A 27,579-nucleotide genomic window follows, 5' to 3' on the forward strand; every position below is an offset into this window, starting at 1 on the left:
CAAACCTGAGCTCCTGCAATTAGAGCTGGGATAAGTGATCTGCTTGTGATTGCACAGCTGGGGTCTGAAGACAAGCGCGTGCACAGAGGAAGGGCCAGAAATAGATGTTACTGGGAGAAGGCAGAGCTATCTGGCCCATCTGAGAGGAGGAAACCTTGATGAAAGGCACTGGGGAAAAACTCAGTTCAGCAGGAAGTTTTGATTTAACCCAGGATGGGAAGGGAGGCGTGTGTGGGGTGGAAATAAGCTCATGAGACCTCAGGATTTGTACGTGAGCTTCAAGTGAAAAAAACTGCTCAGACCCAGCTTGTAACACCCTGCAAAGGTCCAGCCCAGGGCATCCACCACCCTGTGCCACCCCTCCCAGGCAGTGGAACCACTCTCTCATGTGTTAGACACATTTGTCATCTTATTGATTCAGCTCCACCAGCAACCATCTAAACAGCCACTAACAGAGAAAGAAAACCAGAGTGGCAGCAAGAATGTGTAGCAGTAACTCAAGAAGCCCTAAGCACCATCCCATGATCCCAGCCCTGCACTCAGTCATACCACAAGAGGATTGGGACAGTATCCTTCACTCCCATCCACTCCTGTACCTCACCACAGCAGCCCAAGACTTACAGCAGAGTGACATTTCCATTAATCCTTTTATCCCTGGCTCCTACGTGCAGAGGCTGCCGAAAATGTCAGGCCTTTGAGCTGAGCTCCCAGGGAGGCAGAGCAGCCAAGGAGGCACCTTGATGTGCTGGCACAGTGCTGGGGCCATGGAGGGGATCCCAGGTGGCAGCAGGCTGTGCAGAGCCTCTCCAGCCACCCTGGCTGCAAGGGAGCATCAAAGGCATCGTGGTCTGAGAGCCTTTGGAAGCAGCAGGGAGCCACCAGCAGCCCTGCAAGCCCAGGTCTCCACCCTCAGCCGTCCAGCATCCCTCACAGGGAATATCCACACTGCCAAGCCCCAGGAACAGCATCAAAACCTACTGGCAAACACCAAGCAAATAATATACTTACTTGCCTGGAGCTCCAAAAGGCAAGGGAAGAAAGATGTTAAGAACATGATCAATCTTACAGGGCCTGAGCAGTAAACAAACACATATTTCATCACCACGTACCAATCCTAACTCTTGACAGAAGATGGATGTGGGGTTTTTTCCACTCACAAAAGTAATTCCAAAAGACAAAAACAAACACTTTGGGGAAAAGCAGCAACAATTGCCTGTGTACACATTAATGGCGCATTCAGCCTCAAAGCTAGCATACATGGCCTTCTAAACTCCTACGACATCCAAACTAATTTCATCAGGAATCAAATGCTATTCATTTTATCTGCTAGATACATAAACAGTAACGGCACAATTGACAAACAACCGTCAAAAAAAAAAAAATCAATTCTGTGTGGTTCAGAGAGAACTGCTTCCCAGGAACAAACAACTACAGAAAATACAAAACAAATGCTACAAATCAAAATAACAAAGAGCAGAAATCAGAAATATCCCAGTGGTCAGAATTAACAAGGGTTCATTATGAAAATATGCAATTCTTTAAGCTCAAAAAGGCTCAGTTCATGTTCACAATGCCCTCAACTATTCATGTCCTTTGGTACTGCAGATCTTCTATTTAGTAAGTACTTTACTGTCACTTAGCAACTGTAAATGGTTTTCCAAAAAGGAAGCTTTTGGGGTTTTTCAGTTCACATCATCTCTGAGCAGACATCAAAAGATAAATGCTCTGCAGGTCGCATCCATCTCCTTGCCCCAGGAACGAGTCTGTATCGATGGCCCAATGCACCCACACACTCAAATGAATGCACTTTTTCACTGAAGAAGCCACTAGCACTGCTTTCCAAAAAGCAGGGATAAACACTCCCATTCAGCCCATCAGCTAGTGCCCGAAGCCAGGGCCTCTCCCCAAACCCTTTTCACCTTTCATATCTACAGTGGAGCAGAGAGGGCTTTGATCTTGGACACAGCCACTTGGACAAAACATTTCAAGCCCACGGAGCATCTTGCACAGCGGCCTGAAATTCAGGCTTTGCTTTATCACTTTGGGAAAAGTAAATACACATTTGGAAAAGAAACCAGTGCACTTGGTCTCAAGGATGTGGAATGACACATGACACCACTCTCTATCTAACAATGCCCCAGCAGCTGGACAATTGTGCAATATCCAGGATAACAGGGCTCCAGCCTCTCTGGCACAAAACATCCTTACCCCACACCCCTGTAGACACCAGTTTAAGAAGTCAATAATTAGCAGCAGAGCTGGCAGCTCCATACCCCAGGATTTGTGTCAGAAAAGCAGCCTTTGGTTAAAAAGTAACGAGTGGGCCAGGCTCTGGCCCTGCTCTGGGGTGGGTGGCTGCCCCCAAACTCAGCAGAAAGGGAAAAGTGCAGCAGCCATGGGGCTGGTGATGATGCTGAACTCATCAGAGCTGCCATCAGAGCCAGGGCACTCATTAGGAGCCCAAACCCCTCAGCTTTCCAGCAGGAGCTCTACCCATCCTGCACTGCAGCCCATTCCACTTCCCTGTGTATTTTCCTTTTCTATCTCCTGCCCTTTTCCCTTCCCCATCAGCATTCCCCTTCCCTCTCCTTGCTGTCCCCCACAGGAACTTTGGGGATCCACCTTGGGAACCCCATTTCCACAGGGAGAAGAGGCAAAAGGGACAGGAGCCATTGGCACTTACATATAGTGCAGGTGTGGGTTCTTGGCAAAGGCTCTTGGCTGGATGTTTCGTAGTCCTGAGTTCCTGATTGTCCTGTGGAGAGATGCAGAAGGGCAGCAATGGAGTCAAGGCAGACAACTGCTCTGCTCCCACATCCCCCAAGGCTTGCTGGGGTGGCACAGGCCATCTCCTGCTCCTCTGCTCTCCCTCCATCTTCACAAGCAACACTGCACAGCAAACCTACCACAGCAAAATCATCTCCCATCTTCACACCCAAGAGGAAACCCTGCTGCTTGCAGCTCTGATAAAAAGAAGGGTATTCTCCATAGGGAATTGTGGATCTTGAAGGAAGAATAATCCTTTTCACAGCCTACTTTGGAAAAGCTCCATCAGTGCTATAACCAGGATTTGTAAGCACTCTCAAACACATGGTGTGACTATTGGGGATGGCCCTGTGCAGGGCCAGGAGTTGAACTAGATGATCTTTGTAGATCTCTCCCAGCTCAGCATGTTCTGTAATTCTGTAAATATCTGCTGTCTCTGCTGCTTTGTTACATGAGGAGAGAACAACAGCCAGCCTGCTTACAGGGGTTTTGTGTGTTAAAAGTACAGCTTGCTGGAATTTGGTTAGTGACTGCTCAGCCCCATACAGCTCCTCCAGCCCACATGGGAGCTGTACTTAACGTGAAGCTCCCAGTGAAACACATTATTAGAGTCTCTGATTAGCCCTGAGCAACACTCTGCATCTCAGACACGCAGCATCCAGGGTGCTCACAGATCCTCAGGATGCAGGAGGGAGAATTAAGAAACTGGCTGGCATCCTTGCTTGGCCAGGATTCCAAAGCATATGCAAAGTCCCTTCAACCTCGGTTTCCCCTCCATGACGCACAAACCTGACCTCTGCCCCTGCTCAGAGAGCTGTGCAGGGAGATGCAATTCCCTTCCTGCACAGCACCACCATGATGGTAACTGCACTAAATGAGGACCAACAGCCCAGCAATGAAGGATTGGTGGAGACAGCTGGAATTTCACATTGTGGGGCTAGAATGAGTCAGAGCAACACACAAGCCCAGAACCAGAACAGCAGGGGAGAGGAGAGGTCAGGGCTGATGTGTGTTGACAGAGCTGTCAGGGGCTAGCAATCCTCCTCCTCCTCACAGACCCAGCCAAGACCAAAAGGCATTTCATCTCCATTTTGTGGACTCCCATAGCAAAACACAGCAGATCCAGCAGCTTAAACTGGCAGTATGGGGGCTGCAGAGGGAAGGGAGTCATGGCTCTGCTGGAAGGAAGGGACTGCCCAGGCCCAGTCCCCTCCCCAATGCACAGGACATACTCACAGCCTCTGGAGTCCCGTGTACAGCTCCATGTCAACGGCGTTCAGCGTCTGCAAGTTCTTCCAGTTCTCTATGTGTCTGTGGAGGAGAAGGAAAGGCTCAGCTGTGGCACAACCAGATGGCTGCTGAGCCCATGCCAGGGACAGCACACAGAGGGAGGATGTGATACCCCACCACTCAGCCCCATTCTGTTTTCCCAGCCTCTTGTAAAAGTCAAATAACATGGGTTTGCCCACAGTTTCAAGCACAGAACATGCAACCAAGCCATTGAATATTCTTGCCCAAGTCATTGCCCCTCCCTGCACACACCAGTGAACAAAGACACGATTGAAACGGGTCTGGCAAAAAGAGTGAAAGCAAATAAAACCTCTCAACAAAAACTCAGGGCCATAATGAAAAAAAGTCATATATTTATCCAGTCTCTAACTGGGGTGGATAAACAGGCTCCCAGTCTTTGCTGGCTGGACACACTGCTAGCAGGAGAGCACCAAGCTTAGTTTGGAAACATTGCCTTTATTACAAATTCCTCAGTCGCCTGGGGCAGTCTGGCAGGTATGTTACAGAGAACAAAAACAGAAATAGATCTGTCACCGCAGGATCGCTTTCAGTAAATATTAGAGGCGGGGGAAGGTGACAGACCAGCAGCTCCAGAGAACAGGGTCCCCTGTTATCAGCAGCACAGGAGTGATGCTGGCAGCAGTGGGGCTGCCTGGCTGTGGCCACTGCCTCTGCAATGCTGTGTGAAAGGAGTTCAATCCTCATCTCCCAGGTAGGTTTCAACCAGTTCTGGCTTTCTCCCAGATTAAACTCAGACACCCTCCCACCAGAAACACAAACATTTTCAAGAGGTTCTTTTCTGAAGTGCAGGTGGAGGTAGTCCTCCCTAAAAGCCAACTGAGAGAGGGAAAACATCTGGCAGGTCCCATTGGACAATATGTGAAAGAAGCCCAACTTTGAAGTCTCTGAACATGTGCACCCAAGCTCACATCTGCCTTGATGCAATAGTTGGCTTTGGGCTTGGCCCTGGAGAGGGTAAACATCTCCAAGTGATGAAGGATTGGAGTGATGAGAAAACACTGAGAATTATGCTGTGATTCTAGGCAAGAAGGTTGCAGGACCTCACATGGTGAGCAAGCAGAAGAGGGACCTTAGACCACTTACAGAGCAGTCACAGGGGCCACAAATTCCTCCTCCAACATTTGCTATGCCTTGTGATTGCACAAGAACAGGTGAATTAGCATGAGGGAAATACATGGACCTACTTGAGCCACCCCCCAAATTACATCCATCTCAAAAAAGGTAAAACACAAAGCCTGGATTAAATCTCCTTATATTTCTCTGCTCTCACCATGCAGATCCAAGAAATAAGAGACCCACAAGAGTCACCTCTGCTTTCCACATGTTCCACAATTTGTCTGCATGCCCAGAGGGGTTATGCTAAGGACACAGCACAAGCTCCCACATGCTGCTGCACGCCAGGATAAGTCACAGTTCATCTCCAATGCCCTGCTCATCAGCTGAGACCGCCTGTGTCCCAGACAGAATGAGAAACAGGACATTATTACAGCCACTTCGTGTTCCCTGCCATTATCTACAGCCCCTGTGAACATTTCCAGAACAAAACACAGACTGGGAGGAGTCAGTCAAGAGATCCAAGAGCTCAGTGGAACTCTGGAGTCAAGGCAGGGCTGCCAGCTCAGGCCCTGGGCCATGGGATTGCAAGATTGAGCAAGGCCAGAAACAAAGGTTGAAAACATTTCCTATCTGCAACTCCTACACAGCAAAGTGAGGGTCCTCCAAGAGAAAGGACATGGGAAGGAGGAATGGGATGGTCTTGGTTTACCACCAGGGCAAGCTGCAGCTACAGCATCCAAGCAATGACCTTCAGGGAGGGATGGAACACCCCCGAGCCAGGAGTTATGGAGCAACCACAGCTGGGAAGGAGGCGGCGGCCAGATTGGCTCTTGTTTTATTGATCGTGTTTGCTAAAAAAAGTCAAGGTTATTTTTGACCTGACACTCAAAGCCATGTGGGCAGCATTCTAGAAGAGACAGAAAAAGACCTGAGCTTGTTTCCAGTGACATGGCCAGGCGTGAATTTCCTCTGACTCAGCACTGATGCATGGGGGTCTTGGGGCCTCCCCATGGCATTCCCTGCTCCCCCCAAGGGACATAACACTAGACTGTAAACACAGCTCCACAACCTATATTGTATTCCAGCCTCCCAAACAAAGCCCAAGAGCTTCCTGAGCCATGTACTTTAGTTCATTATTTAACATGGACATACCACACCCATAGAGAGACAAAAAAAACCAGCAGTGGAAAAACACATGCACACGCATCTATAGGATAATCCCCCAAACCAGCATCTGCTTTATGTACAGTGCAACGCAGGGAAATAATTAGGTGCACAGGTCAAGAAGGGTCTTTGAGTCCTTTAAAATACACAAACACCTCTCTTCTCAGGGATTTGCAGAAATGTCTTTTCCCCTTTTCTCTCTGATTTTTCAACTTAGCATGAGTTGTACCTTTGCTCCTAGAAGTGACAAATCAGTCTTGGCTTACAGGCACTTCAAAGATACACCAGGAAAAATATTTTCTTTGGTTTCCCATTGCTTTAGAAAGAATAGTGTAACTTTGCACTGGCTGGGTTCACCTGAACCCACTTAAAAAACAAAACAGAAATGCATCTTATTCTGAAAGCTTGAGGAGTCAAGCTGTGATTGTAAAATTGGCAGTGGTTGCACAGAAAAGCAAACCAACCAAGCAGAGAAACTCCACCCCTGAAACTTCAGTCCCTCTCATGTCCTTCAGTATCTCAACTAGCTCCCCCTCTTTTCCTTCCAGGGTTTGCTTGCCCTAGAAATCCTGAATCCTCCCACTTGCTGCTGAAGACTGAGACCTTCCCTCCTCCTCTGCCTTGGTTCATTAACCCAGCAGGAGCACGGGTGCCTGGTTCACACCAAATACAGCTGTGACAGCTCCCAGCCCTGCCCTGGTCTCCTCAGGCAGGCATTGAGGTATGAATTACAGTCCGTGGACTACAGCTTACTCCTCCCTGCACATCTCTAAGTACATATTCCTGTGGCATTCCTCAGTTATTACTAAGGCAATCTGCTGTTCTGAAAGACCCAATAGCTTGAAGAGCATTACCATACTTCACAGATCCTGAGGAGCTCACCACGTGCAGACCCACCTAGACTCATGTCCAACTTCTAATCGAGACCATATGAGGTGCATCACTAACACAGATGATGTTTCTTTCTTATTTTCTGGGTGGAGAATGGAGGGTAGGGCATGTTTATTTAAATACTCACTTCCTGCTCATAATTCTTGTATGTTAGAAGGGTCCTGTTGGTCCAAGTCCCCTTGCTTGCACTGCAGATCTGAATTATACCATGTCTTCTACAGACTAAGCAACTTCCACCTTGGGAGTAACAAGGGCTTTGTCCTCTCCACCCAGATTGAAACACTACACCTCTCATTCCTTACCCAAATATACTCTCTTGCATTGTACATCCATTTTCTCTTATGTCAAAGCTGTCTTCGCTTAAGCAGCTCTTTTTCTTTCCTGGCACTTCTTCCTCCCCCCTTTACAAGCAGGAGCCAGGCCCACCCAGCTATCATTTACAAGCTACATGATGCCAGGTCTTCTAAGGCAGCACATCTGTACCTGTGAAGTGCGAGGCAAATTGTCTCAAGTGCCCTTAGAGACACTAACTCACGTCCCAGAAGTGATGCAGATATATTGCTCAGGCAGAGTTCTGGCAGAGAGCTTGTTTTGTTTCTGATTTCAGACCCAGCACAGCTAATGCTCACACTTGGTGATCAGTGCAATAGGGACCGTTGTGATAGACACATAGAAAATGGGTATTTGCTTTATCAGCCTGTTTAAGTCCCTTTTCCTGGAGTAAAAGTGACCAGAAACACAGAGCAGTCTCCAGGAGATCTCACTTGTGCAACAGCATGAGCAGCTCCCCAGTTACACTGGAAACACCATGATTTGCAGCCTGAGATCACACTGGCCTTTACCACAGCCCTATCAGCCAGGAGGTTTGTGTTTACCCCATTATTAAGCATTGCCCCCAGCATTTCTGTCCAGCAGATCATTTCCAAAAGACATTTCCTAGCCTTGTTACACCCACATTTAAATCCACCCCACTTGGCATTGCAGTGTCTCCTGGGTTTGTTACTGCAGCTGTTGGCCACCCTCAGCTGACTTTGTGTCCCCACAGCTCCAGCAGCAAAACCCATGAGCACACTCTTGCCTCTTGTGCCAGCACCTCAATAAAAGCAGGAGCCAACATCACCTCTCCTAGCAGCCTCAGCACTTGTCATCTTTCAGCACCTCCCACCAAGACTCCACCTAGCACACCTGGACCAGACAGTGCCTTCTACAGAAAAACAAACCACTTGTGATGTAGTGCAGCATCATATCAACCTCTCATCACAAAGTCACCTCCTTGCTGAGGAAATCAGCTGCCTTTCCAAAGGAAGGCATAGGCTTAGCCTGGCAAAGGCCAACCTTAGGACACCAACCCTGCATCACATCTCAGGTACCCACAGACATGCGTTGTTGTTGAAAGCCTTGTAGGCCACTACAGCCAGACCAGTGGTGAGTCCCCAGCTCTGTGCTGTGTCCCAGTTAACAGCAAACCTGTGAAGCATGAAACCCTGTTTGTCAGCTCAGCAGATTGCAAGCATCTCATCCCTCTGACAGATCCCCTGTGGAGCCAGCAAGGCAGACAGGTGCCTTTGGCCCAGCATCACACAGACAGATCAGTGACCTTGCTGACCATAAGGTCACCTACTCACAGGGTTTAGGTACCAGCAGATCTGGAAAGTTCCAGGACCTTGCCCTGCTTGCTAGAAGGGGCCTTGGTAGCCAACAAACCTGTGGGAACAGCAATTCCTTTCATTCCCAGGAGTGGGTGTGTCTGACAAAGATGACAGACTGGTGGCACCTTCTTGAGACTGCACAGCTCCACATGCTCCCCTTCCAGCCCGGGGCCAATGCAGCAAGGGAAACTGGAATATCCACTGGGATCCAAATACAGCCAGACTCATTTCACCCCACCAGGCAGAGGCAAAGAAAAAGCCTAATCCCAATTTACCAAGCAATTTACTTGAGGCTACTTAATGTGTCTGGTCTTCCTTCACCCTCCTCATATAACATTTGTCTAATCTCTCTCAGCTTTTCAAGCATTGTGGTCAACAGCTACAAAAGGCACCTGACAAACACCAAGTATTACACAGATTCCCCAAATCTGTGTCTATCCCAAACTGGATATCCCACAAGGATGCCATCAGCTCCAATCAGTGCCTGAGCAGGTGACAGGTCCCTGTTGTGCAAGTGCCACCACTCATGTTTGGATGCTGGGCAATGAATAAGGTGTGTGCCAGCAATTAGGCAGCACCCCAAAAGAGACATAATTATATATATATATAATTATATAATTATATTATATATGTGTGTACTATAATTACATATATATATAAAACATAATTAAATAGATATAAATAATTGTATTACATATAAATATTATATTACATATGTATATATTATATATATAGGGAAGGCAAGCAGAGAATTTGCCTCCTCTCTCTTGTAGTGCAACAGGAAAATTAATTCGTCACCCAGGCACATTAAACCTTGCAATCCAGACAGACACATTAGCTTTCAATTACCTGATATGTTTAGCATTATAAACAAACTTCCTGGCATGCCAGCTCCAGACCATGCGAATGTGAATTTGATAGCAGTGGGAATAAAGGAAAGACCTGTCTGAACCCCTGACCAGTGAGAGCTGCCTCCTCCAAGCGGAGGTGCTGCAGATGTTGATGGGAAGCCCTGGAAGTTTGCACAGGTCCCACACAAACCCAGGATTAAGTACAGCCATTGTGGCCACTGCCAGCTCCTTTTTTCCATCCCTCACACCTTACTTGGGGTTGAGGAAGCATAAAGAAATCAAACATCTTTCATAATATCATAAGGCATTTCTCACATAATTTAATAACTAGAGGCACAAAGGACTTGGTTCCCTCAATATGAAATTTATAAAAGTGAATTGGTAACAGAAACTTAAAGGCAATTGCAGCTGAATAAAGACTTACAAGGACAACATTTTCCCCATTTAAAACACAGTCTCCCCCTTCCCAAAAAGCATGGAAAGGTTGCCCAGCAGTGGCTCATTAAGGATAATTTGAGGTCAGTGGGAAAAGGGGGGTAGAGAAAGCAAATGCAACTTTGTAGAAACAATTATGAGCATAACTTCACAGTGTAATTGTGATTCGTCAGGGTAACGCTGATAAAACACCACAGTGACACAGCTCCCTCTGCTCTGCTGCTCCTGCCAAGGTCATGCCAGGGAGTGTGGGGGTTGCAGAGTGTGACAGAGATGCACTCAGCCCCCATCCCATGGGCCCAGCCACATCCAAACCAGTCATCCAAACCAGACCCTTCCAGGAGGGCTAAATAAAGGAGAAAGATGCAAATCCCCAGCTGAGGAAGGTGTGGGAACAACACAGCTCCCCCAGGGCACTGCACAGCGGCATCACAGAAATCTTCCTGGAGGAGCTCAAGTGCCAGACACAAGCAAGTCACAGGACACCAAGCATTCAGAGAGGACTCCCTCACAGAACACTTTTCACATGAGTCCAGACAAGTTTCATGTTCACCCCAACAGCATCTGCCTGGCCCCAGGCTGTCCAGGAGCATCCACAGGGTGCAGAAGAGCTGCTACAGCTGCACTGTCCAAACAGATTGTCATATAGAGACACCCTACAATGGAAGATGCCCTGAGAAACAGCTTTAAGCTATGCTGAATAGGTTTGTTGGTTTTTTGGGTTTTTTTCCCAGGTTTTGCACTTATTCCATCCTGTCCACTCATAGGGACACACAGGAGCTGGACATAAAAAGCAGACAGCAGAGCCAGTGCCACCAGAACGTCATGCTCTGCTTTTGTCCCAGATCCTCTCAGGCCTCACTGTGCCCTGTGTTTGTGCATGCACCAGTTTCCTTCTGTGATCTCCTCAAGCCTCTGCTTCCCCCAGCAGCTCTGGATGCTGGCTCATGGAGCAGGGAGCATTCCTTTCAGGGACAGTGTGTCAGTGTTAGCAGAGGACATCAGGCTGCCTGGACGCAGCAGGGACAGATGGCTGCAGCACACAGGAGGCACTATGTTCCTGTTAGCTCACACTGCATCCAGAGATCTTCTGTGTAGGGAGTTATTCCCAGGCACATTCTTTCAGAAAGGAAGAAATAGGTGTAAAGTAGGATAGCAGAGCAGAAGAAGGGCTGTGGGCAGCAATACAGCTGCCACCACAACTAATACTTGCCCCAATATTCCATCACTATTACTCATCTTGTCCTGGGAGGGAGCAGCCCTGGAGTCTCAAGCAAGGACTGAGGTGTTCAAAATCATCCAAGTGCTGAAGAAACCTCATTTATCAGACACAAGCATCAGTGCAAAACCTCAGGACAAAACTCCCAAAGGCTGCAACATCTCCTGTATGGGAAGCAGGGTCCAGCCCCAGCTCCCTGCACACCACCTTGGCTCCTCACAGCTCCTGCAGCCTCTCTTCCTAACTCTTTCTTATTTATTCCCACAACTATCTGACCTCTGCACAGTCCCAAACACCATCTAGAGTGAGAAGGCGTGAAATGGGATGAGCAGTTTTGTCCTGCAGACATGAATATAAATACACAAACACAGACACCTTGGGTGAATCATCACCAAAAGTGGGAGTTCACTCCCCACACGCAGCACCAGCCAAAGCTCACTCCCCTTTTCCTCAGAGTGCCAAAACCAATTATATTTCCCCAAAAGGGCATTGCTTTTATTATTCTCTGGTGGGAGAATCTACAAAGTCAGTCTTCTTTACCCAGATATGTGCTTCCCACCATTGGACATGGATCTGGGGGGGGACATGGAACAGAGATTCCTGGCTCAGGACTGCTAACATCAACCTGTGCATGTCTAATCATACCATATCTCCAAAATAGCCATGCAGCTGGCTAGGATGGGAGGACAACCCAAGGACAGGAAAAAAGCCAAAAACCTTCCCCTGGGAGTTTTACACCACTCAGGGTGAAGCAGCACCCTTTGGGATCCTGCACCCATGTAAAGCAAAAGAGCATCTGCTTTCCAGCAGCTCTCCAAGCACCTGCCATGCCAAAGGAAAGGATGCTTTATCTGTAGGATTTCATATGCAGGGAGAGCCAGCAGTGTGCAGCATTTTGTGGTCTTTAAAGATCAAACAGCATTTTAGAGAGGAAGCAGCACCCTGGTCAAAATTGGCTTCAGTAATCACATTTTGCTTTATTAAACCCTCCTTGCAATTTCAAACTGGAAGGTAAATTCCCTCACACTTCCATCTCCAGAGAGGTCTGAGGCTTTTCAGAAATCAAAATATAATATTTCAAAAATATTTTTATTTATGTATGTATACATATATATGCATATATATTATAGGTATGTATATATACCTATATATACATATATACAGATATATAAATATATATAATATAAATATATACTACATAAATAAAAATATATACACTAGATAAATATATATAAGTTTTAATATATAAATATATATTTTATATATTTTTATATATTTATATCTAAATATATATAAATATACTACAGGCAAAAAAAAAGGCTGCCAAGCTCTACTCCAAAGGCAGCTGTTTCTCCCCTGGGGAGCACAGTTCCTACACACATTAGTAAGACAATGAGATGTACTAAAGGTACTGGATAACCAGAGCTCAGCTTGGCAGGAATAACTCGTGGTAAAAAGCAGTGCCAAGGACCATATGGCAGAAAGAACACCCCCCCAAAGAGACAGAGCTTTGGAGATGGTCAAGACAATATTCTGGTAGGCTGTAGTAGCTCAGCTGGGACCCAAAAGGGAGCACTGCCAGCCACATGCACTCATTGCACTTCACGCTGTGCTTGAAGACAGGAAAACGGATGGAGGAGGAAAAGGAGAAAATAAAATCTCCCACAAACTGGCTGTTACTGTGATGGATGGCACTGGGAATGAGGAGACAGGAACAGGAGTCCAGCAGAAGCAGCTGTGGGAGCCAGGAATGGGGCTGTACAAGTGCCACAGTTGGAGGGGGCTGCAGTCCTTAACCCAGGCCTGCTGCCTCCCACCCACACAAACCCACAAGCACACTTCCCAAAAACCACAGCCACTGTGTGAGCCTCATTTCAGGAGTTTTACATCCTTATGAGCTTTGTCTCAACCCTGTTTTGATGTGGGTGCACATTTTTGGGCAGTGTTCCACGCCCGGATCATGAAAGCAGCACAGAAAGCAGAGCCCAGAGCTCAAACCGTGGGTGCTGAAGGGTGTCTCAGCCTCTGCACAGTTATGGACATCCAGCAGCCAAATCCAGGGCACTCCCACAGTCCCCCATCCTGCTTTGACCTCCTCTGCTCCCCCACAGCTCCACCACCCCAGACTGCAGCTCATCCCATTTCCAGCTTTCCCACACACCCCAAATACAGGGAAAGCCCCTGGCCAAGGAAGAGGAGAGGAGAAAATCTTTTTGGACTTGGATCCTGCTCCTTTGAGGCTGCTGGGTTGTTTTTTATTTTCCCAACCATCTCCCAAGGAGCCTGAACTTTGATCCCCCAGCATTTTGGCTCCTCAGATGTTTATGGAGCTCAAGCAAGCAGGCAGCAATGCCCAGCTGGGCTGGTCACAGGCCATGGTCCCATCCTCTGCCCTCAGGACAGCCAGAGCAGGGTATCTCCAACCTGAAAGGAGACTTTCCAAGGCCCTTGTTACCTCCACAGCATCACAGATCTGCCTGCTCATCTTCCAGCTGCTCCCCATGCAGCCAAAAAAACAGATAAATTCTCCATACAGTTTATTTCTGAGCCAACTGCCGTGACCCCCCAAGGCTTTTATCTGCTCTTCAAGTAAATCACAGCCAGCTCTGCCCACCCTTCCCAGCTGCAATGGAGGGGAGAAGGTCTCAGTCCCCTTTTCCCCAGGAAAATGCATGGAAAAAACCTTCTCCCTTCCCTCCACTAAGCTTTTCCTGCAAGGGACACACACACACACAGACTTGGCTCTTATTGCAGAGGTGTAGGAACAGAAGCATCACTCAGGAGCAGGGGGCTGTATCATTAAGGCATGGTGACTCAGAGCTCAAGGCTTCCCAGGATAACAGGTATTTTGTGGGAAGTCAGCTGGCTCTGAAAAGGAAAAGCAAACCAGCATGCCTATAAACATGACACAGGCAGGGAGATGCAGGGAGGGGAAGAAAGGAGAGCAGGGAGGCAACAGACATTTTAAAAGCTCCTCTCCCAGCACTCTACTTTGTTCTTTTAAATGTAAATAAAGCACCTTGCAAAAATCTTTCAGAAGACACTCTGACAGCCAGAGACACTGCTAAGCAGGCTGTTGTGTTAGAGCTGATCCAGCTGCACAAACAGCAAACCCTGGGACAGTTTCTATCCCCTCTTTCAGCTCAATCAGCCATTCCCCTAGATAAAGGCATAGCTGAACCATGGGGAAGCCCCTGCTTGCCTGGCACCTTGAACTGCAACTTCCCAAAACACCAAAACCAGCCTCTCTCAACCAAACCCCTTTGCCCACCATGGGCATCTCCTTCACCAGGGCCAGAGGTGGGTGAAACCCTCGAGCTCCCACTGTCCAAGCACACTCAGTGCTGCTGAGTTTCACTGGCTGCTCACCAGGTAAGATTTGTTTTGCACCACAAGCAAGGCAGAAGGACACAACCTGAGTCACTGCAGTGTGGCCAACCCATGGCAAACATCACCCCAGCACTGACAGCCCCACTCTGCCCTAGCAGGGTCTCCTTGCACCACTTGAAGATGTTGTCCATCACTGGGGCTTGGGGCTTTGCACAATTTTAAGGCCACAGCAGTGACACATCACAACATCCCTGAGATGAGCACAAATATGATGAGTCCATCAGCTTTGAGCTGCTGAAAATGAGCCTCCTGTTCTGAAGGGTTTCCAGAAGGCTGGCATTAAACTGACAGGTAGAAAACCTCACAGGGGTGTTTGAGGAATCCAAAGGTCCTGCTCAGTATTAATTGAGGAGAGGCAGGGAGCAAGGAAGCTACAATTCACCTCCTGACATGGCTTGCCCTTTCACCACTTGCTCTGAAGAGGTATTTAACAGGACACGTGTCTTTTTGGTGCCATTGAGGTCATGGAAGAATTTTGAAGCCAGAAAGGCAATCATCTGATAAAGTCCCTCCAGGGAGATATTGTTTTATTATTTTTTGTTTGTTTTTGCAAGGAATCACTCAAACTTTGTTTCTGCTTCTGGGCAGCTGAAGGGTCCTGAGCATTCCAGCACCATCCTCAAATTGCCCAAGCCCAGCAGGTTATCAGGAAAGGAAAACTCACTCTGCACAAAGTATACAGCTGCATCTCCCTCCCCAGGCCTCTGGACCCTACAGGAAAGCAGGAAAAGGTCTAAGACGTTCCTGACTGCCACCTGAGCTGGCACAGCCCCCAGCACCACTGAATTCACCCTGCTGACAGCAAGCACAGCGATGCCACCAGCTTGGGGAATGACTCTGTGCATCAGCAGCTGCAGCATCCTCCATGGCTCCCCCGAGGCCAGCAGCACATCCAGGCACACTCCTGCCCCTTTCCAGCCCCAAACCCTGACAGAGCTGCCCCATGAGGGCATCCCAATCTTCCCCAGGCATGCAATGCAAACACCAGCTCCCATTTCCACATTTTGGGCTACTGGGCCCATGAGGTCCCATACAAACACACAGAGCCAGAGAATTTCTGGGTGAGGGGCAATACAATATCTCCTGAAGCCCCCACCCACCCCAAACACTGACCAACAGATTCTGCCCTTGATGGTTTTAAGCTGGGCTGGTTTTGGCTTTTCACATCTTTCCCCTAAGTCCCCTTTGAACAATCCTGTAGTTGCTATGGAAATACTCTCATCAGTATGGGTGGAGCATAGCAGCACTGGCCAAAACTCCCTGTGGCTCCCAGTTGACACCAGTTCTAGGATCTGGCAGCACTGGAGGTTACTCCAAGCTGCACAGGGAATGCCTTGAGCTTAAAGCAAACCTTGGCACTGATGGATGAGTGAAACCCACCTGGGAGTCAAGGGCAGGGACTTGCAATTCACCCAGGGATAAACAGGTTAAAATGAAAATTGAAACACCCTCACACTGGCTAAGGGGCGAGAGGGTTATAAACAGCAAAAAGCTGCAATTTACCCCAGCAAAACCCTCACTTGGAGCAGGAGGTGGCTACAGACAAGGGTAGCAGGAGCAGAGCTGACTTTATCACTGGCCCTGCCACCAATGCAGCCTCCAGGGAGGCCTCTCCTGCCCACTCTGCCCTCCCAGCACTGACACAAAACTAATCAGCAAGCAGGGTGTGAACAGCAGCCATCCAGCACTGTGAAGAGGGCTGGGAGGCAGAACAGAAACCTTTTCTGTGTGGCAAAGAGAGCAGCACGTTGGGCAATTGCTGCGTGCTCCAGTGGAGTCACCGCGTCCCACCTGGGAGCCCCAGCTGCACAGCACACAGGTTTGACACCTCCAGTCTGTCCCTTGCTGAAAACACTGCCAGAGCCCTTGCAGGTGATGGATTGTCCTTTACCAGCAGGGCTTGGAGAGAGGTCCCCAGGCAGCAGAGAGCAGCTGAGTGGGAAATGCATCTTCTCCATGGGAGTGGACAGCAGGGCAGCAGCACTCAGTGCCAAGGGAGGTGCCACTGTTGTGCTGGCAGATGTGCTGCAGTGTCACCAACCCCTGATTTAGGGTAAGGGCCAGGGACCCCCATCTCCATCACCCACCCAGCTGGGGGACAGGGAGGATGTGATGCCTCTGCCAACAGCGTGGGCACCTCCAGGCTCTGGCCACGCTGAGTAGCTCTATTCAACCCCCTGTCACCAGCTTCAGGAGGCTCTCCCAGCTGCAGAATGCAAACCAAGGTTTCAGCACTGCCAGGGCTGTCCCCAGCCATTCCCAACCAGAGATCACATCACAAGTGGCAGTTTGACCTGGCACATCCTGGGCTGCAGCAAGGAGCTCCCAAGCTGCATGGTGGGCTCTAACACCACCAGCACTCATGGCAGACAAGCACATGTGAAACCTCTTCCACATCATCTCTGCAAGCTTGGCAATGAGCAGGTTGCAGATGGTTTTCCATGCATTTATCTCCTGGAGCTGGGGTTTTGCTGCCCTCAAAGCTGATACCACCATGCAGATCTCACCAAGTTTTACCATCCTCCCCAGTCACAGACATCTTTTATGAAAAATCCTTTCCTTAGGATTTTTCCTCCTGAGAAGCTGAGAGGCCTCAGGAACAAAATGTAAACAATGATTATCTGCTGCTCTGGAATGCAACAGGTGGATCTTTGATTGGTCTCATGTGGTTGTTTTTAATTAATGGCCAATCAGAGTCAGCTGGCTTGGACAGAGAGTCCAAGGCACAAGCCTTTGTGATCATTCCTTCTTTTTCTATTCTTCGCCAGCCTTCTGATTAAATCATTTCTTCTATTCTTTTAGTATAGTTTTAATGTAATATATATCATAAAATAATAAATCAAGCCTTCTGAAGCATGGAGTCAGATCCTCATCTCTTCCCTCATCCTCAGACCCTATGAACACCGTCATGCTGCCCCAGCGGCCCCACACAAATCCCCTGGAGGTGTCACCCAGCACATCCCACCCTCTGCTCCCAGACCTGCCTGCGAGGGGGAATCACACAGGCAGCACCAGCACAGCACCAGGAGCAGGCACATCCCTCAGGCTCACCCATCACTGGTTCTGGGGTGGATTTGAGCACAGCACAGAGCACTGCTGGACCCCATGTTACAGGTGCATGACCCTGTTCAAAGGACTAAAGAACAATTTGCACTTTCAGGCTGCAGGGTGCACATCTACACTCCTACTTTGGGAGCATCCTGCCAGATCCCAAATGCTCTCCCAAACAAATGGGCTCAAGAGAGAGGTTTGGGCTTGAACTGTTACTGAACCATCCATGCCTGGTCAGAGATGCTGCAAATAAGAAGCCTGCACTCCAGTAATTGTTCTTTGTCACCCAAATTCAGCAAGTTCAAGAGAAAGCAGAAAACAGCAGCCAAAATGCCTCCCACCCCCTGTTCCAAGTATAGGTATGCAGTCTCTCTTGCTCCCTGATGGCAGAAGTCTCATTGCCGCAACCCAAAACATTCTGCTCGACAGTTTTGGGGAGATATTGTTGAAAGGACATGCAGGCAAAGCTGCCTGCAAAGCAAAGGCACTCTACAAAATCAGCAGAGACCTGAATCAGCCCCACTTGGACCAAGGACAGCAAAACCAGGCTGAAGCATGGAGGAACATTCACTCATGACTCTGTGCCACTGTCACCTCCAGCTCACAACACTGTGCCAGCACATGTCACCATCCCTTCTGCCACACCTCCAAAGCCCTGGGTGACAGACTGCACAGCCCCAGCATCCCCTGTGAGCCAGAGCTAACCTCAGCAGAGAACAGGGACCATCCTGTATCATGGAAAACTAAACCACAGACTAAGTAAACAACTTATCTCTCGTCACACAGTAGAACTTTCAGGATACCCTAAAATGCAGTTCCTGCAATGTCACAAACATCTTTTATGAAAAATCCTTTTCTTCTGAGAAGCTGAGAGGCCTCAGGAACAAAATGTAAACAATGATTATCTGCTGCTGTGGAATGCAACAGGTGCATCTGTGATTGGCTCATGTTGGTTGTTTCTAATTAATGGCCAAACACAGTTAGCTGTTTCAGACACAGAGCCCAAGCCACAAACCTTTGTTATCATCCTTTCCTATTCTATTCTTAGCCAGCCTTCTGATGAAACCTTTTCTTTTATTCTTTTAGTATAGTTTTAATGTAATATATATCATAAAATAATAAATCAAGCCTTCTGAAACATGGAGTCAGATCTTCGTCTCTTCCCTCATCCTAAGACCCCTGTGAATGCCATAACACTCCAAAATTCACATTTTCTCTGTCTTTACCCCAGCTTGGAGATCCCCACCAAAACCTCAGCAGCACAAATGCTTTGGTGAGGCCCAGCCAGGCCTGTGGGTGCTGCCACCAGGAGGATTCTGCTGTTAGGCAGCAGAGCAGAATTTGGGGCTGACTCCTGGGGAGGGCTGCACCCCACAGCACCCCAAGATGCCCAGCAGAGAGCTGTGCCCACAGCCTGCAGAGCAGCACAGCACCTCAAATAAAAACTCCCCACAGCCAGCACAGTGAATAAGATTACAACAAATATAAACTAATGATACAGCTGTCAAGGCAGATTAGACTGCACAGTGTAAAAAATTGCAGGGCTGTTTAGTCACAACAATATAAGATTAATTTATCAATACAGCTTATGTGGCACTGGAGAGATAGCAAATTGAATAAGTGAATCTTTTCTACACCTTGCTCAAGGAGGGAGTCTCAGACCTGATGGGTGTTTGGGGCTGGATACTAGTGAGGATCTGCAGGCAGCAATCACCCAGCAGGGCTGGTTTGACACAGCCCAGGGGGATCTGCACCTTCATCCCAGGCTTAAGGGATGGCCCATGTGCCACCCAAATGCACAGCTCTGCACCCACACGCTCCTAAAGGTGCCCACCCTTCTGCAGTGCCAGAGTCAAGAGTGATGGTGCTAAACCAAGACATCAGAAGCTGCTGCAGGCAGGAGCCTCCCAGAGCCTCTTCCAGGGGCTCCTCCAAGTCCAGCACCCATGACTGGAGCTGTGTGTGTGCAGCCTCACCTCAGCTCTGTCCCAGTTACAGCGTGCACATGTGCTGGTGTACAGGAACCCCAGGCAGCATCCCCAGCTCTCACACAGGCAGAAACATGCACAGCACAGCCACCCCTTGGGGGCTAAATCCTGGCAGAACCAGGTGAGCCTGCAGCCCTGACAACATCTCCCATGAGTTCCCAAAAAGCAAGAACCCAACCCAGAGGCCCTCAGGAGGTGCTTCCCTATTCATCCCACAGCTTCTACCCAAAGATCATTTGCACTGGGCCCACATCTTTTCAGATCTCTCATGTGCTGTCATCTGTGGGTTAAAAAATGTGCAAGTAAGTGAATAGGTGCAGCAATAATGAGCCAGGGTTTCGATCTGTGAAGGTGAGAGCACAGCAGCATCTGCCAATACGAAGGAAGCACCCGTTTCTATAAATATTGAAATCCGGTAATTATCATCATTAGAACTAGTTGTGATTTAGCCATAGCTCAATCCCAACAAGTAAGAATGGCATTTATTTGCCACAATTAGAACAGCTAAAAATACCTCCCAAACTTTGCCTGGTTCAGCCCTATCCCAGCAGGCTCAGCTCTGGGCAGGGAGAAATGCAAAGCAAGAGATATCACTTGGAGAACCATGCAGGGCTGGAAAAACCCTGTGCTCTCACAGGGAGACCAGGGCACCAACACAAGGCCACCCCATCTTCTAGGAGCTCTGCTACATGACTTTCTCCCCAGCTCTGGTTCATCCCAGCTAATTCCTGCCCCACAAGGGTGGCTGTTCCCTATGCAGAGCAACATTCCCTCTAGCAAACTACATTTTCCATACCAAAACTTTCTTTGCAGCTGCATCAAAAGGCACAAATTTGCTTTAAAAGGCAAGCAGAAAAGCCTGGCTCAACCAAACAATCCCACTGGCAGTGGGGATTATATAGTCCTGGTGGCACCCAGATGATCCAAACCAGCCTTTGCTGACAGCCATGGGTCTCCTCACCTTGTGGGAACCTTGCAGCTTTGCCAAGAGCCTCCACACCCTCAGCATCCCTCCCAGGCCCCAGCTGAGTGCTGAAGGACTCCTAAGCTCAGCATGCTGGACAGACAGAACCTCCTGGAAGACCTCATCCTTCTCAGTTTCTGCAGACAACTCCTCACACAAAATCCTCTGAGCAACATCAAGCTGTCCTGTCCTTCCTCTGCAAAGTGACCAGAGGGTCATCACCTTTCCAGAAGGTTTAAACATGAAGGGGCTTGGCCATCCTCCCTCGGGGAACACATCAGCATTCCTGCTGCCACCAGCAGTTTCCCAGACTTTTCCTCAATGATAAATAAATGCCTGTGAGGTGCAGATAAATATCTTAGGAGGCAGCACCTCACAGCAGTTACAATCAACACTCAGCTTCCCATGCAAGCCCACAATCCAGGAGAAAATCCCCATCTACTGATACAAATCACCCAGGGCCATCTCCTCGTGCTGCCTGTTCCAAGAGTTGAGATTTTCCCTGAGGAAACGTGCCAGCCTCCATGGTCAGGGATGTTCTTTCTGACAGTCATGGTGAATATTCCCCAGCTTATCCCATAATATCTGGAAAGGGCTGTGAAATGGGAGCTCAGCAGCCTCTGTGTGCGGGGGCGAAGGCACGGCTGAGGTGCTGCTCCCTGCCAGGACCCAAATGTCCATCCCAGCCCCTCTGGCCCCCACCTGCTCCCTGCCAGGACCCAAATGTCCATCCCAGCCCCTGCTCCTCCCTGAAATGCCTCCAGCCCTGGGATTTCTCAGCCTCCCTCCATGGGTAATCTGACCCCTCTGATGCCTCTTTTTCCCTGCTCTGTTTGCTTCTGAGCTCTCTCCAATTTTTCAATATTCCCATGATAAGGTGCCTCGAACTCAGACCACATTCCTGGATTTTTTAAATTATTATTTTGAGGGTTTCTGTTGTTTTGCTTTGCATTTTTTTTTCCAGTGAGAATAGCCAGGTTGCAGCTCTGCTCCCACAGCTCCCCCTCTCCCCAAACACAGCCCATCACTGTGAGTTTAGGGCCCTAAGCCAGTTCTCAGTCCATTTGGCAGTGTCCAAGGAAAACTGAACTAATTTTGAGAGTAAGATTTGGTGAGACACTATATCAAATGCTTTGCTAAATCCAAATATATTAGGATTTCCACGTTCTGCTCAGCCACTAATTTCGTGATTCCATCAAAAAGAAAAAGCAATCAGGTTTGTCTGGCAAGATTTATTCTTTCTAAATCCCTGCTGTTATTGCTCATGCTTTCCTTATCCTCTGGTGCTTCACTTTCTTAATACTGCAGGACTGGAAGCGTTTGCTGGAAATTTATTTTTGCTATTTATATGGATTTTGAAAATCTGCCTCTGCTCTCCTCCGCTGCCCCCTGCCTTTCCCACTGCTGTTTAGCATCCCTGTGCTCCCACCAAACACATCATCTCCTCCATCCTCCTCCCAAAGGCAGAGCACAGCAGCATCATAAGCCCAGTGTTAATACACAGCTCAGACATGAGATATTGGAGAAAAAAAACTAATAAAAAATGTTTGGCAGCAGGAGAAAGGTCTAAAGGAAACATCCAGCTGGGTCAAGCCCAGGTCCATCACAGAGCATCACCAACAGTTAATATTAATGCCTGAATCAGCCATCCTGAGCATCTCCAGGTTTTTCTTGCAAATTTTCAGGCAGCCATGCTCAGGGTGATCAGGGAGAGTTGAGCCACAAGTGACACAGGTCGGTGCCATTCCAGGGGACACACGCAGTCCATGCTGGGTCAGGGCCAGCATTTTCTGTAACTCAAACCCTGAACCACTCTCAGGCAGCTGAGGGGCTCCTCCAGGCCTAGGACTTGCAGAGAAGGGTCAGGAAAGGCTGCACTCCCCTGCTCTAGGCTGGCACCCCATGTTCCCACTCACACCTTGAGCACTGATGTACTCAGAAAGCCACATCACAAGGCACTCAGATCTCTTGCTGAGTTTTCCTCCCCAGTGAGCCAAGCAGAACCCTCTAAGCCCTGTGTTCACACAACAGCTTTTCAGACAGCACCACCCCAAAACACGCCATGGGTGACCCCATCACAGCTCTGACTGTGCATCCACTGGCCTCTGTGGGAGCAGGGCAGAGCTGCCCCTGCATTCCAGGGTATCACTCATTCCTGCTCCTTAGGAGCTGTGCTAGAGTGTCACCAGTTTCTGCTCACCAGGGTTTAGAGATACTCAGTGATCTGTACACCAAATAAACCTGCTTGGGTGCCAGCTGCCTGCACACCCTGGGGACACCCCAGCAGAGCAGCAGCACTTCCAGCCTGTACCAGGGACCAGCCACAAGCTCCAGACAGCCTTTCCACAGACACTGACACCTCCCAGCACACCCAGCTCATGGCACTGGGCTCATGTTTGGCTTCCCACACCTCCATCAGGTCAGGTCCCTGTCAGACCCTTTGCCTCAGCTCCTGTGTGTCACAGACATCTTTTATGAAAAACTCTTTTCTTAGAAGCTGAGAGGCCTCAAGAACAAAATATAAACAATGGTTATCTGCTGCTGTGGAATTCAACAGGTGCATCTCTGATTGGCCCATGTTGGTTGTTTCTAATTAATGGCCAATCACAGTCAGCTGGCTCAGACCCAGAGCCCAAGCCACAAACTTTTGTTATAATTCTTTCCTATTCTATTCTTAGCTAGCCTTCTGACAAAACCTTTTCTTCTATTCTTTTAGTATAGCTTTAATATAATATGTATCATAGAATAATAAATCAAGCCTTCTGAAGAATGGAGTCAGATCCTCGTCTCTTCCCAAATCCAAGAATCCCTGTGAACACTATCACACCCGTGTGCTGTTTCAGAGGAATAAAAAAACACAGCATGGTCATGCCAGCAGCTCAAGACTCAAAAAAAGGGCATCATCACCCAGCAGAAGCACAGGTGACAACTCTCCCTTGCACAAGGGACCTCTGCTGCCCACAGCTCCTTCAGTGCCCACTGAAGGGAGCTTACACAGGGGCACAGTGAATCTAAGCTATGGCATGACCCCAAGCACTCAAGGGATAAAAGGAGATTTTTCTCTTTACCCCAGCTATATTTACATCTCAGAAATGTCTCCTATCCCAGGAGCCCTGCTGAGGGCTGGGATACCAACACCCTGCAGTTTACAGCCAGCTGGCTGCAGCCCAGCTGAGGATGAGAGCCCAGCCCTGCTTGCAGAGCAAGGACGACCTTCCCCACAGGCAGGCAGGCAAAATGTCCTCCACCAGCTCCCACTGGTGAGTAAATCCTAAGGAGCTGGTGGGAGGGATTAACCCATCCTGGGACAGCTGCCCTCCATCATCCCATCCCTGCCCCAGCCTCACCACGATTTACAGCACATAGCAAGGGGGGTCAGCAGTGGAAAACTCATGGGGACAGAGGATTTACAAGGAAGGGCTGGATCCAGGGGAGGCAGAGCAAAGCAGAGGGTGATTTACAGGGTCAGCAGCAATTCACACAGCAGGTAGCACAGGGGAGGCAAGGATTTACAGGGGAGGGGCAGGGGAGAAGGGCATTTTATGGGGCTTTACTGGGAAATGAGCGTCCCCCTTGCCCTGACCGCTGTGACCCGGGGAGGGACATGGGAGCTGATGGATCCCCAAGGAGCCTCCCCCTTCTTCTGGAGGTCACAGACATGCCACATCAGGGGGAACCATCCCTATCCCAGCATGGCTGCATGCTGCAGCTGGTTTCTGCTTGGCCACAACAACCTCTGGGTCATTCCAGCCTGTCCTTGTCCCACCACCACCCTAGGGCAGTGTTCCAAGGGCAGCCTTGGTGGTCAGTTCTTCCAGGGAAGCTACAAATAAACCCTCAAACATCTCCTCCTGGAGTTGGGGGCCCCTCCTTCCTCCTGGCAGGCCCCACAGTCCCTCCCTGCTTTCTCCCCCTGCCAAGCACGCAGGGTCATGGTCTGCGGTCTCTCCAGCCCTTGGTGGGGACAGTGAGCCAGCCCCAGGGCCACCAGCACAGACACACTGAGTCACATCACCCACTCCCCAGTCCCATTTTCCAGCTGCTTCTGGCACTCAGCAGGAGCCAGGGGTTGGGGTCAGCCCCACACATGACCCTGAGCACATCACTTTGGGCTAGCAGGCTCTTTCCCTGTCCCACAGCATCTGGGATTGCAGCAGGGCTGGTGAGGGACACACTCTTGAGCACATAGCACAAAATGTGAGGGTTGGCAGTGGTTTTCGGTCTCCAGGTACCACAAATATCCCGACTCTGGCTGTCCTGAGTTGGCAGGTACCAGGCTGGGCACAGAGGGTTACCCTGGCCTGCTCACACTGCACATGAAGCAAAAAAAGTAAAGAAACGTATAGGAAAAGTTGTCCCAGCACAGCAACTCACAACAACACACATGTTGTGACATCCCCACTTTGGAGCACGCCATGGTTGGTCTCTGCCAGCTCAGCTTTGTGTCCAGGAGTGAGCCAGGACACACATCCTGCTGCCCCCAGCTCCTCCCTGCCGCTGGTACAGGACACAGGCTGCCCCTCCAGAAGGGACATTGGCAGCACATCATGGCCTGGGGACCAAAGCTCTGGCCATGCCAGCTGGAGGGTGCCCCCAGGTGACATGCCAGCCCACACCTTGCATGCTCCTACATTTACTCCCCAAAAAGAGGCTTGCAAAACAAGAAGTGGTGAGGTTTATACTCAAAGAGCCAAAAAAGGGGAAATTTACTCAGATATTTAATCTCAGCCTCATTCTCCAGACACTTCCCTATTTTATGACAGATACAGGAGGCCACATGCTAAACAATTGCAATCCCTGCAGGACTGCAAACCCCAACCTCCTGCAGCACTGGGCTGCTCAGCACAGGGGTGCAATGAGACTCATGCCACTGGCAGAGAGAGGGGTGGAGGGGAACAGCTCCAAGCACTGACCACAGACACCCATGAAATAATCAGCACTGCCCTGGCATGGCATAAAAGAGATGAAAATAAAGTTGTGAGCAGCCTGCACAAAGCAAGAGAAGTTCCTCCCTCTCAGCCTGGAGAGATGCAGCTCTGCAGCCCAGACAGGTCACACCAGGCAATGTCCTGATGTGAAGGAGCCCAGATAATGCCCAATCCTTTGCAGGTGAGGACTCATCACAGCCCAGCTGATCCCACAGATCCTCAGCTGAGATCCATGGGCAGCCTCCCAAACAAGCTGGTCCCCTCATCCCTGTGAAACTTCCAGAGAGGCACAACAGCAGCCCCCAACTCACATCCTCACCAGAACCACAGACAGCAGCAACACCAGTGCCCCCCTCCCACTCCCCCAAAGTTTGACTAAAGCTCAGGAGTATCTTTGCTTTTATAAATCTCTGCCTTTTAATGATGGCTTCAAGGCTCAGAGAAAAAAAGGCCCATTAAACTCACTGAATAAGTTAATGGGGCAGAGAGAATCCATTTCAAAGCCACCCCAGGCTATTTTCCTCTGGAGCTAAAGCCTGAATAAGCAAAAAGGAAAAATTAAAACTGTACAGTGCTTTGCCAATAAATAACCCCCAGTGTAATCTGCTAGCAGGCAGGCCTCCATTTGCAGAGATAATAGGATGCAGATCAGCTGCAAACCACCTCCCCTTGCAGGGACCACCACCTTTTGATTGCAATTAGCTGTGCTGAGGCAGGAGCCTCCATCTCCTGCCTGTCCCCTTCCACGTGCCTGGGCAGGAGGGAATGACACATCCTGCAGGAAATGCCAAAATCCAGCACTTGGCTCTGCAATTCCCCAACATCAATGCTCCAGGCACACACCCCTGCTTCTCTGCCCCATTTTTCCCAAGCCCTCCTGCACCTTTATCCCTGTCTTCTCCCCCTCCTTCACCAACAGCACTGTGGTCCATCCCTCTGGGTCCATCCCTCACCCATCAACCAGAGCCCACACACAGCTGCTCCTCCCCAAACACTTAAAAAACAAGTGCATGTCCCAGAGAGCAGGAAAAAAAATAAAAAATCCCTGCTTGTAAACGTTGATCCCACTAGACGCAGTTTGTTTACTATTTAATATTTAAAGATGCTAATTAAGTCTCCAAATAAATAAATCTGTGCTCCCCGTGCCTTTTGGAAGGCAGGAATCCCTTCCCTTGGGGCCAGAACATGCTGGGTGCTGGGCACCCTGCTTGGGGCAGAGCCTGAGGGTCCCACCACCATCCCCCTTGGAAGGAAGGCAGCACGAGGCTGGGAGATCAGACACATCAAGTCCTGAAGGGGAGCACAGGCAGGGCAGGGCACAGAGAGGAGGATTTCCAGGTAGGGGTGCTCATAGTGGCTCCTCTTGGCCCTGGGATGGGATCTCAGATACAAGCAGGGAGCCAAGGGCCAGAGGATGAACCCACAAAGTGATGGGGGGCACAGACACCAGCACACCAGCAGCCCAGAGCCACCAGCAGCCAGCCACAGACACCCACATCCCTCCCAGCTGCCCAGAGCCAGGACAGGGAATTCTCCCTGCTCCTTACCTGAGAGCATCCCTGCTCCAGCTCCTCTTCTCCAAACCAACACACAGCACCTCGCCAGGAACAGAGACCACTGCCTGCCTCCCACACAGCCCCCTCATCTCTCCACAGCTCAGCTCTTCCACCTGATACCTCTTCAGCCTCATTAGGCTCTGCCTCTCCCAAATCCGCTCCAGCTGTATCCTGCACCTTACCATTAACCCCCACGGCGCCAGCCCTGCAGAGCTCCTCCTTGCCCCTCCCTGCCCAGCCACCATCCCTGCACCGTGTGGGTGCCCTGCCCGCACTCCTCGGGCTCAGGCTTTGCTTTGATGCTCCCAGGACACCCCTCAGCACCTGCCCTGACCTGAAATGAGGGGAACAACAACTCCC

At 49.5% G+C, this 27,579-nt stretch overlaps 1 protein-coding gene across 3 annotated transcripts in view; it reads right to left on the minus strand.

The window, feature by feature from the left end:
- The window catches only part of NTRK3 (neurotrophic receptor tyrosine kinase 3), a 216,391-nt gene that overhangs the window by 178,676 nt on the left and 10,136 nt on the right, over nt 1-27,579 (minus strand). For all 3 annotated transcript variants that reach the window (XM_005483447.4, XM_074549225.1, XM_074549226.1), the window contains exons 2-3: nt 4,003-4,077; nt 2,684-2,755 (exon numbers count right to left, since the gene is read on the minus strand). In XM_005483447.4, coding sequence (XP_005483504.2) covers nt 2,684-2,755; nt 4,003-4,077 — 147 coding nt within the window. The remainder of the gene's footprint in view (nt 1-2,683; nt 2,756-4,002; nt 4,078-27,579) is intronic.

Source organism: Zonotrichia albicollis, chromosome 11, assembly GCF_047830755.1.
Source record: "Zonotrichia albicollis isolate bZonAlb1 chromosome 11, bZonAlb1.hap1, whole genome shotgun sequence".
Lineage (NCBI taxonomy): Eukaryota > Metazoa > Chordata > Aves > Passeriformes > Passerellidae > Zonotrichia > Zonotrichia albicollis.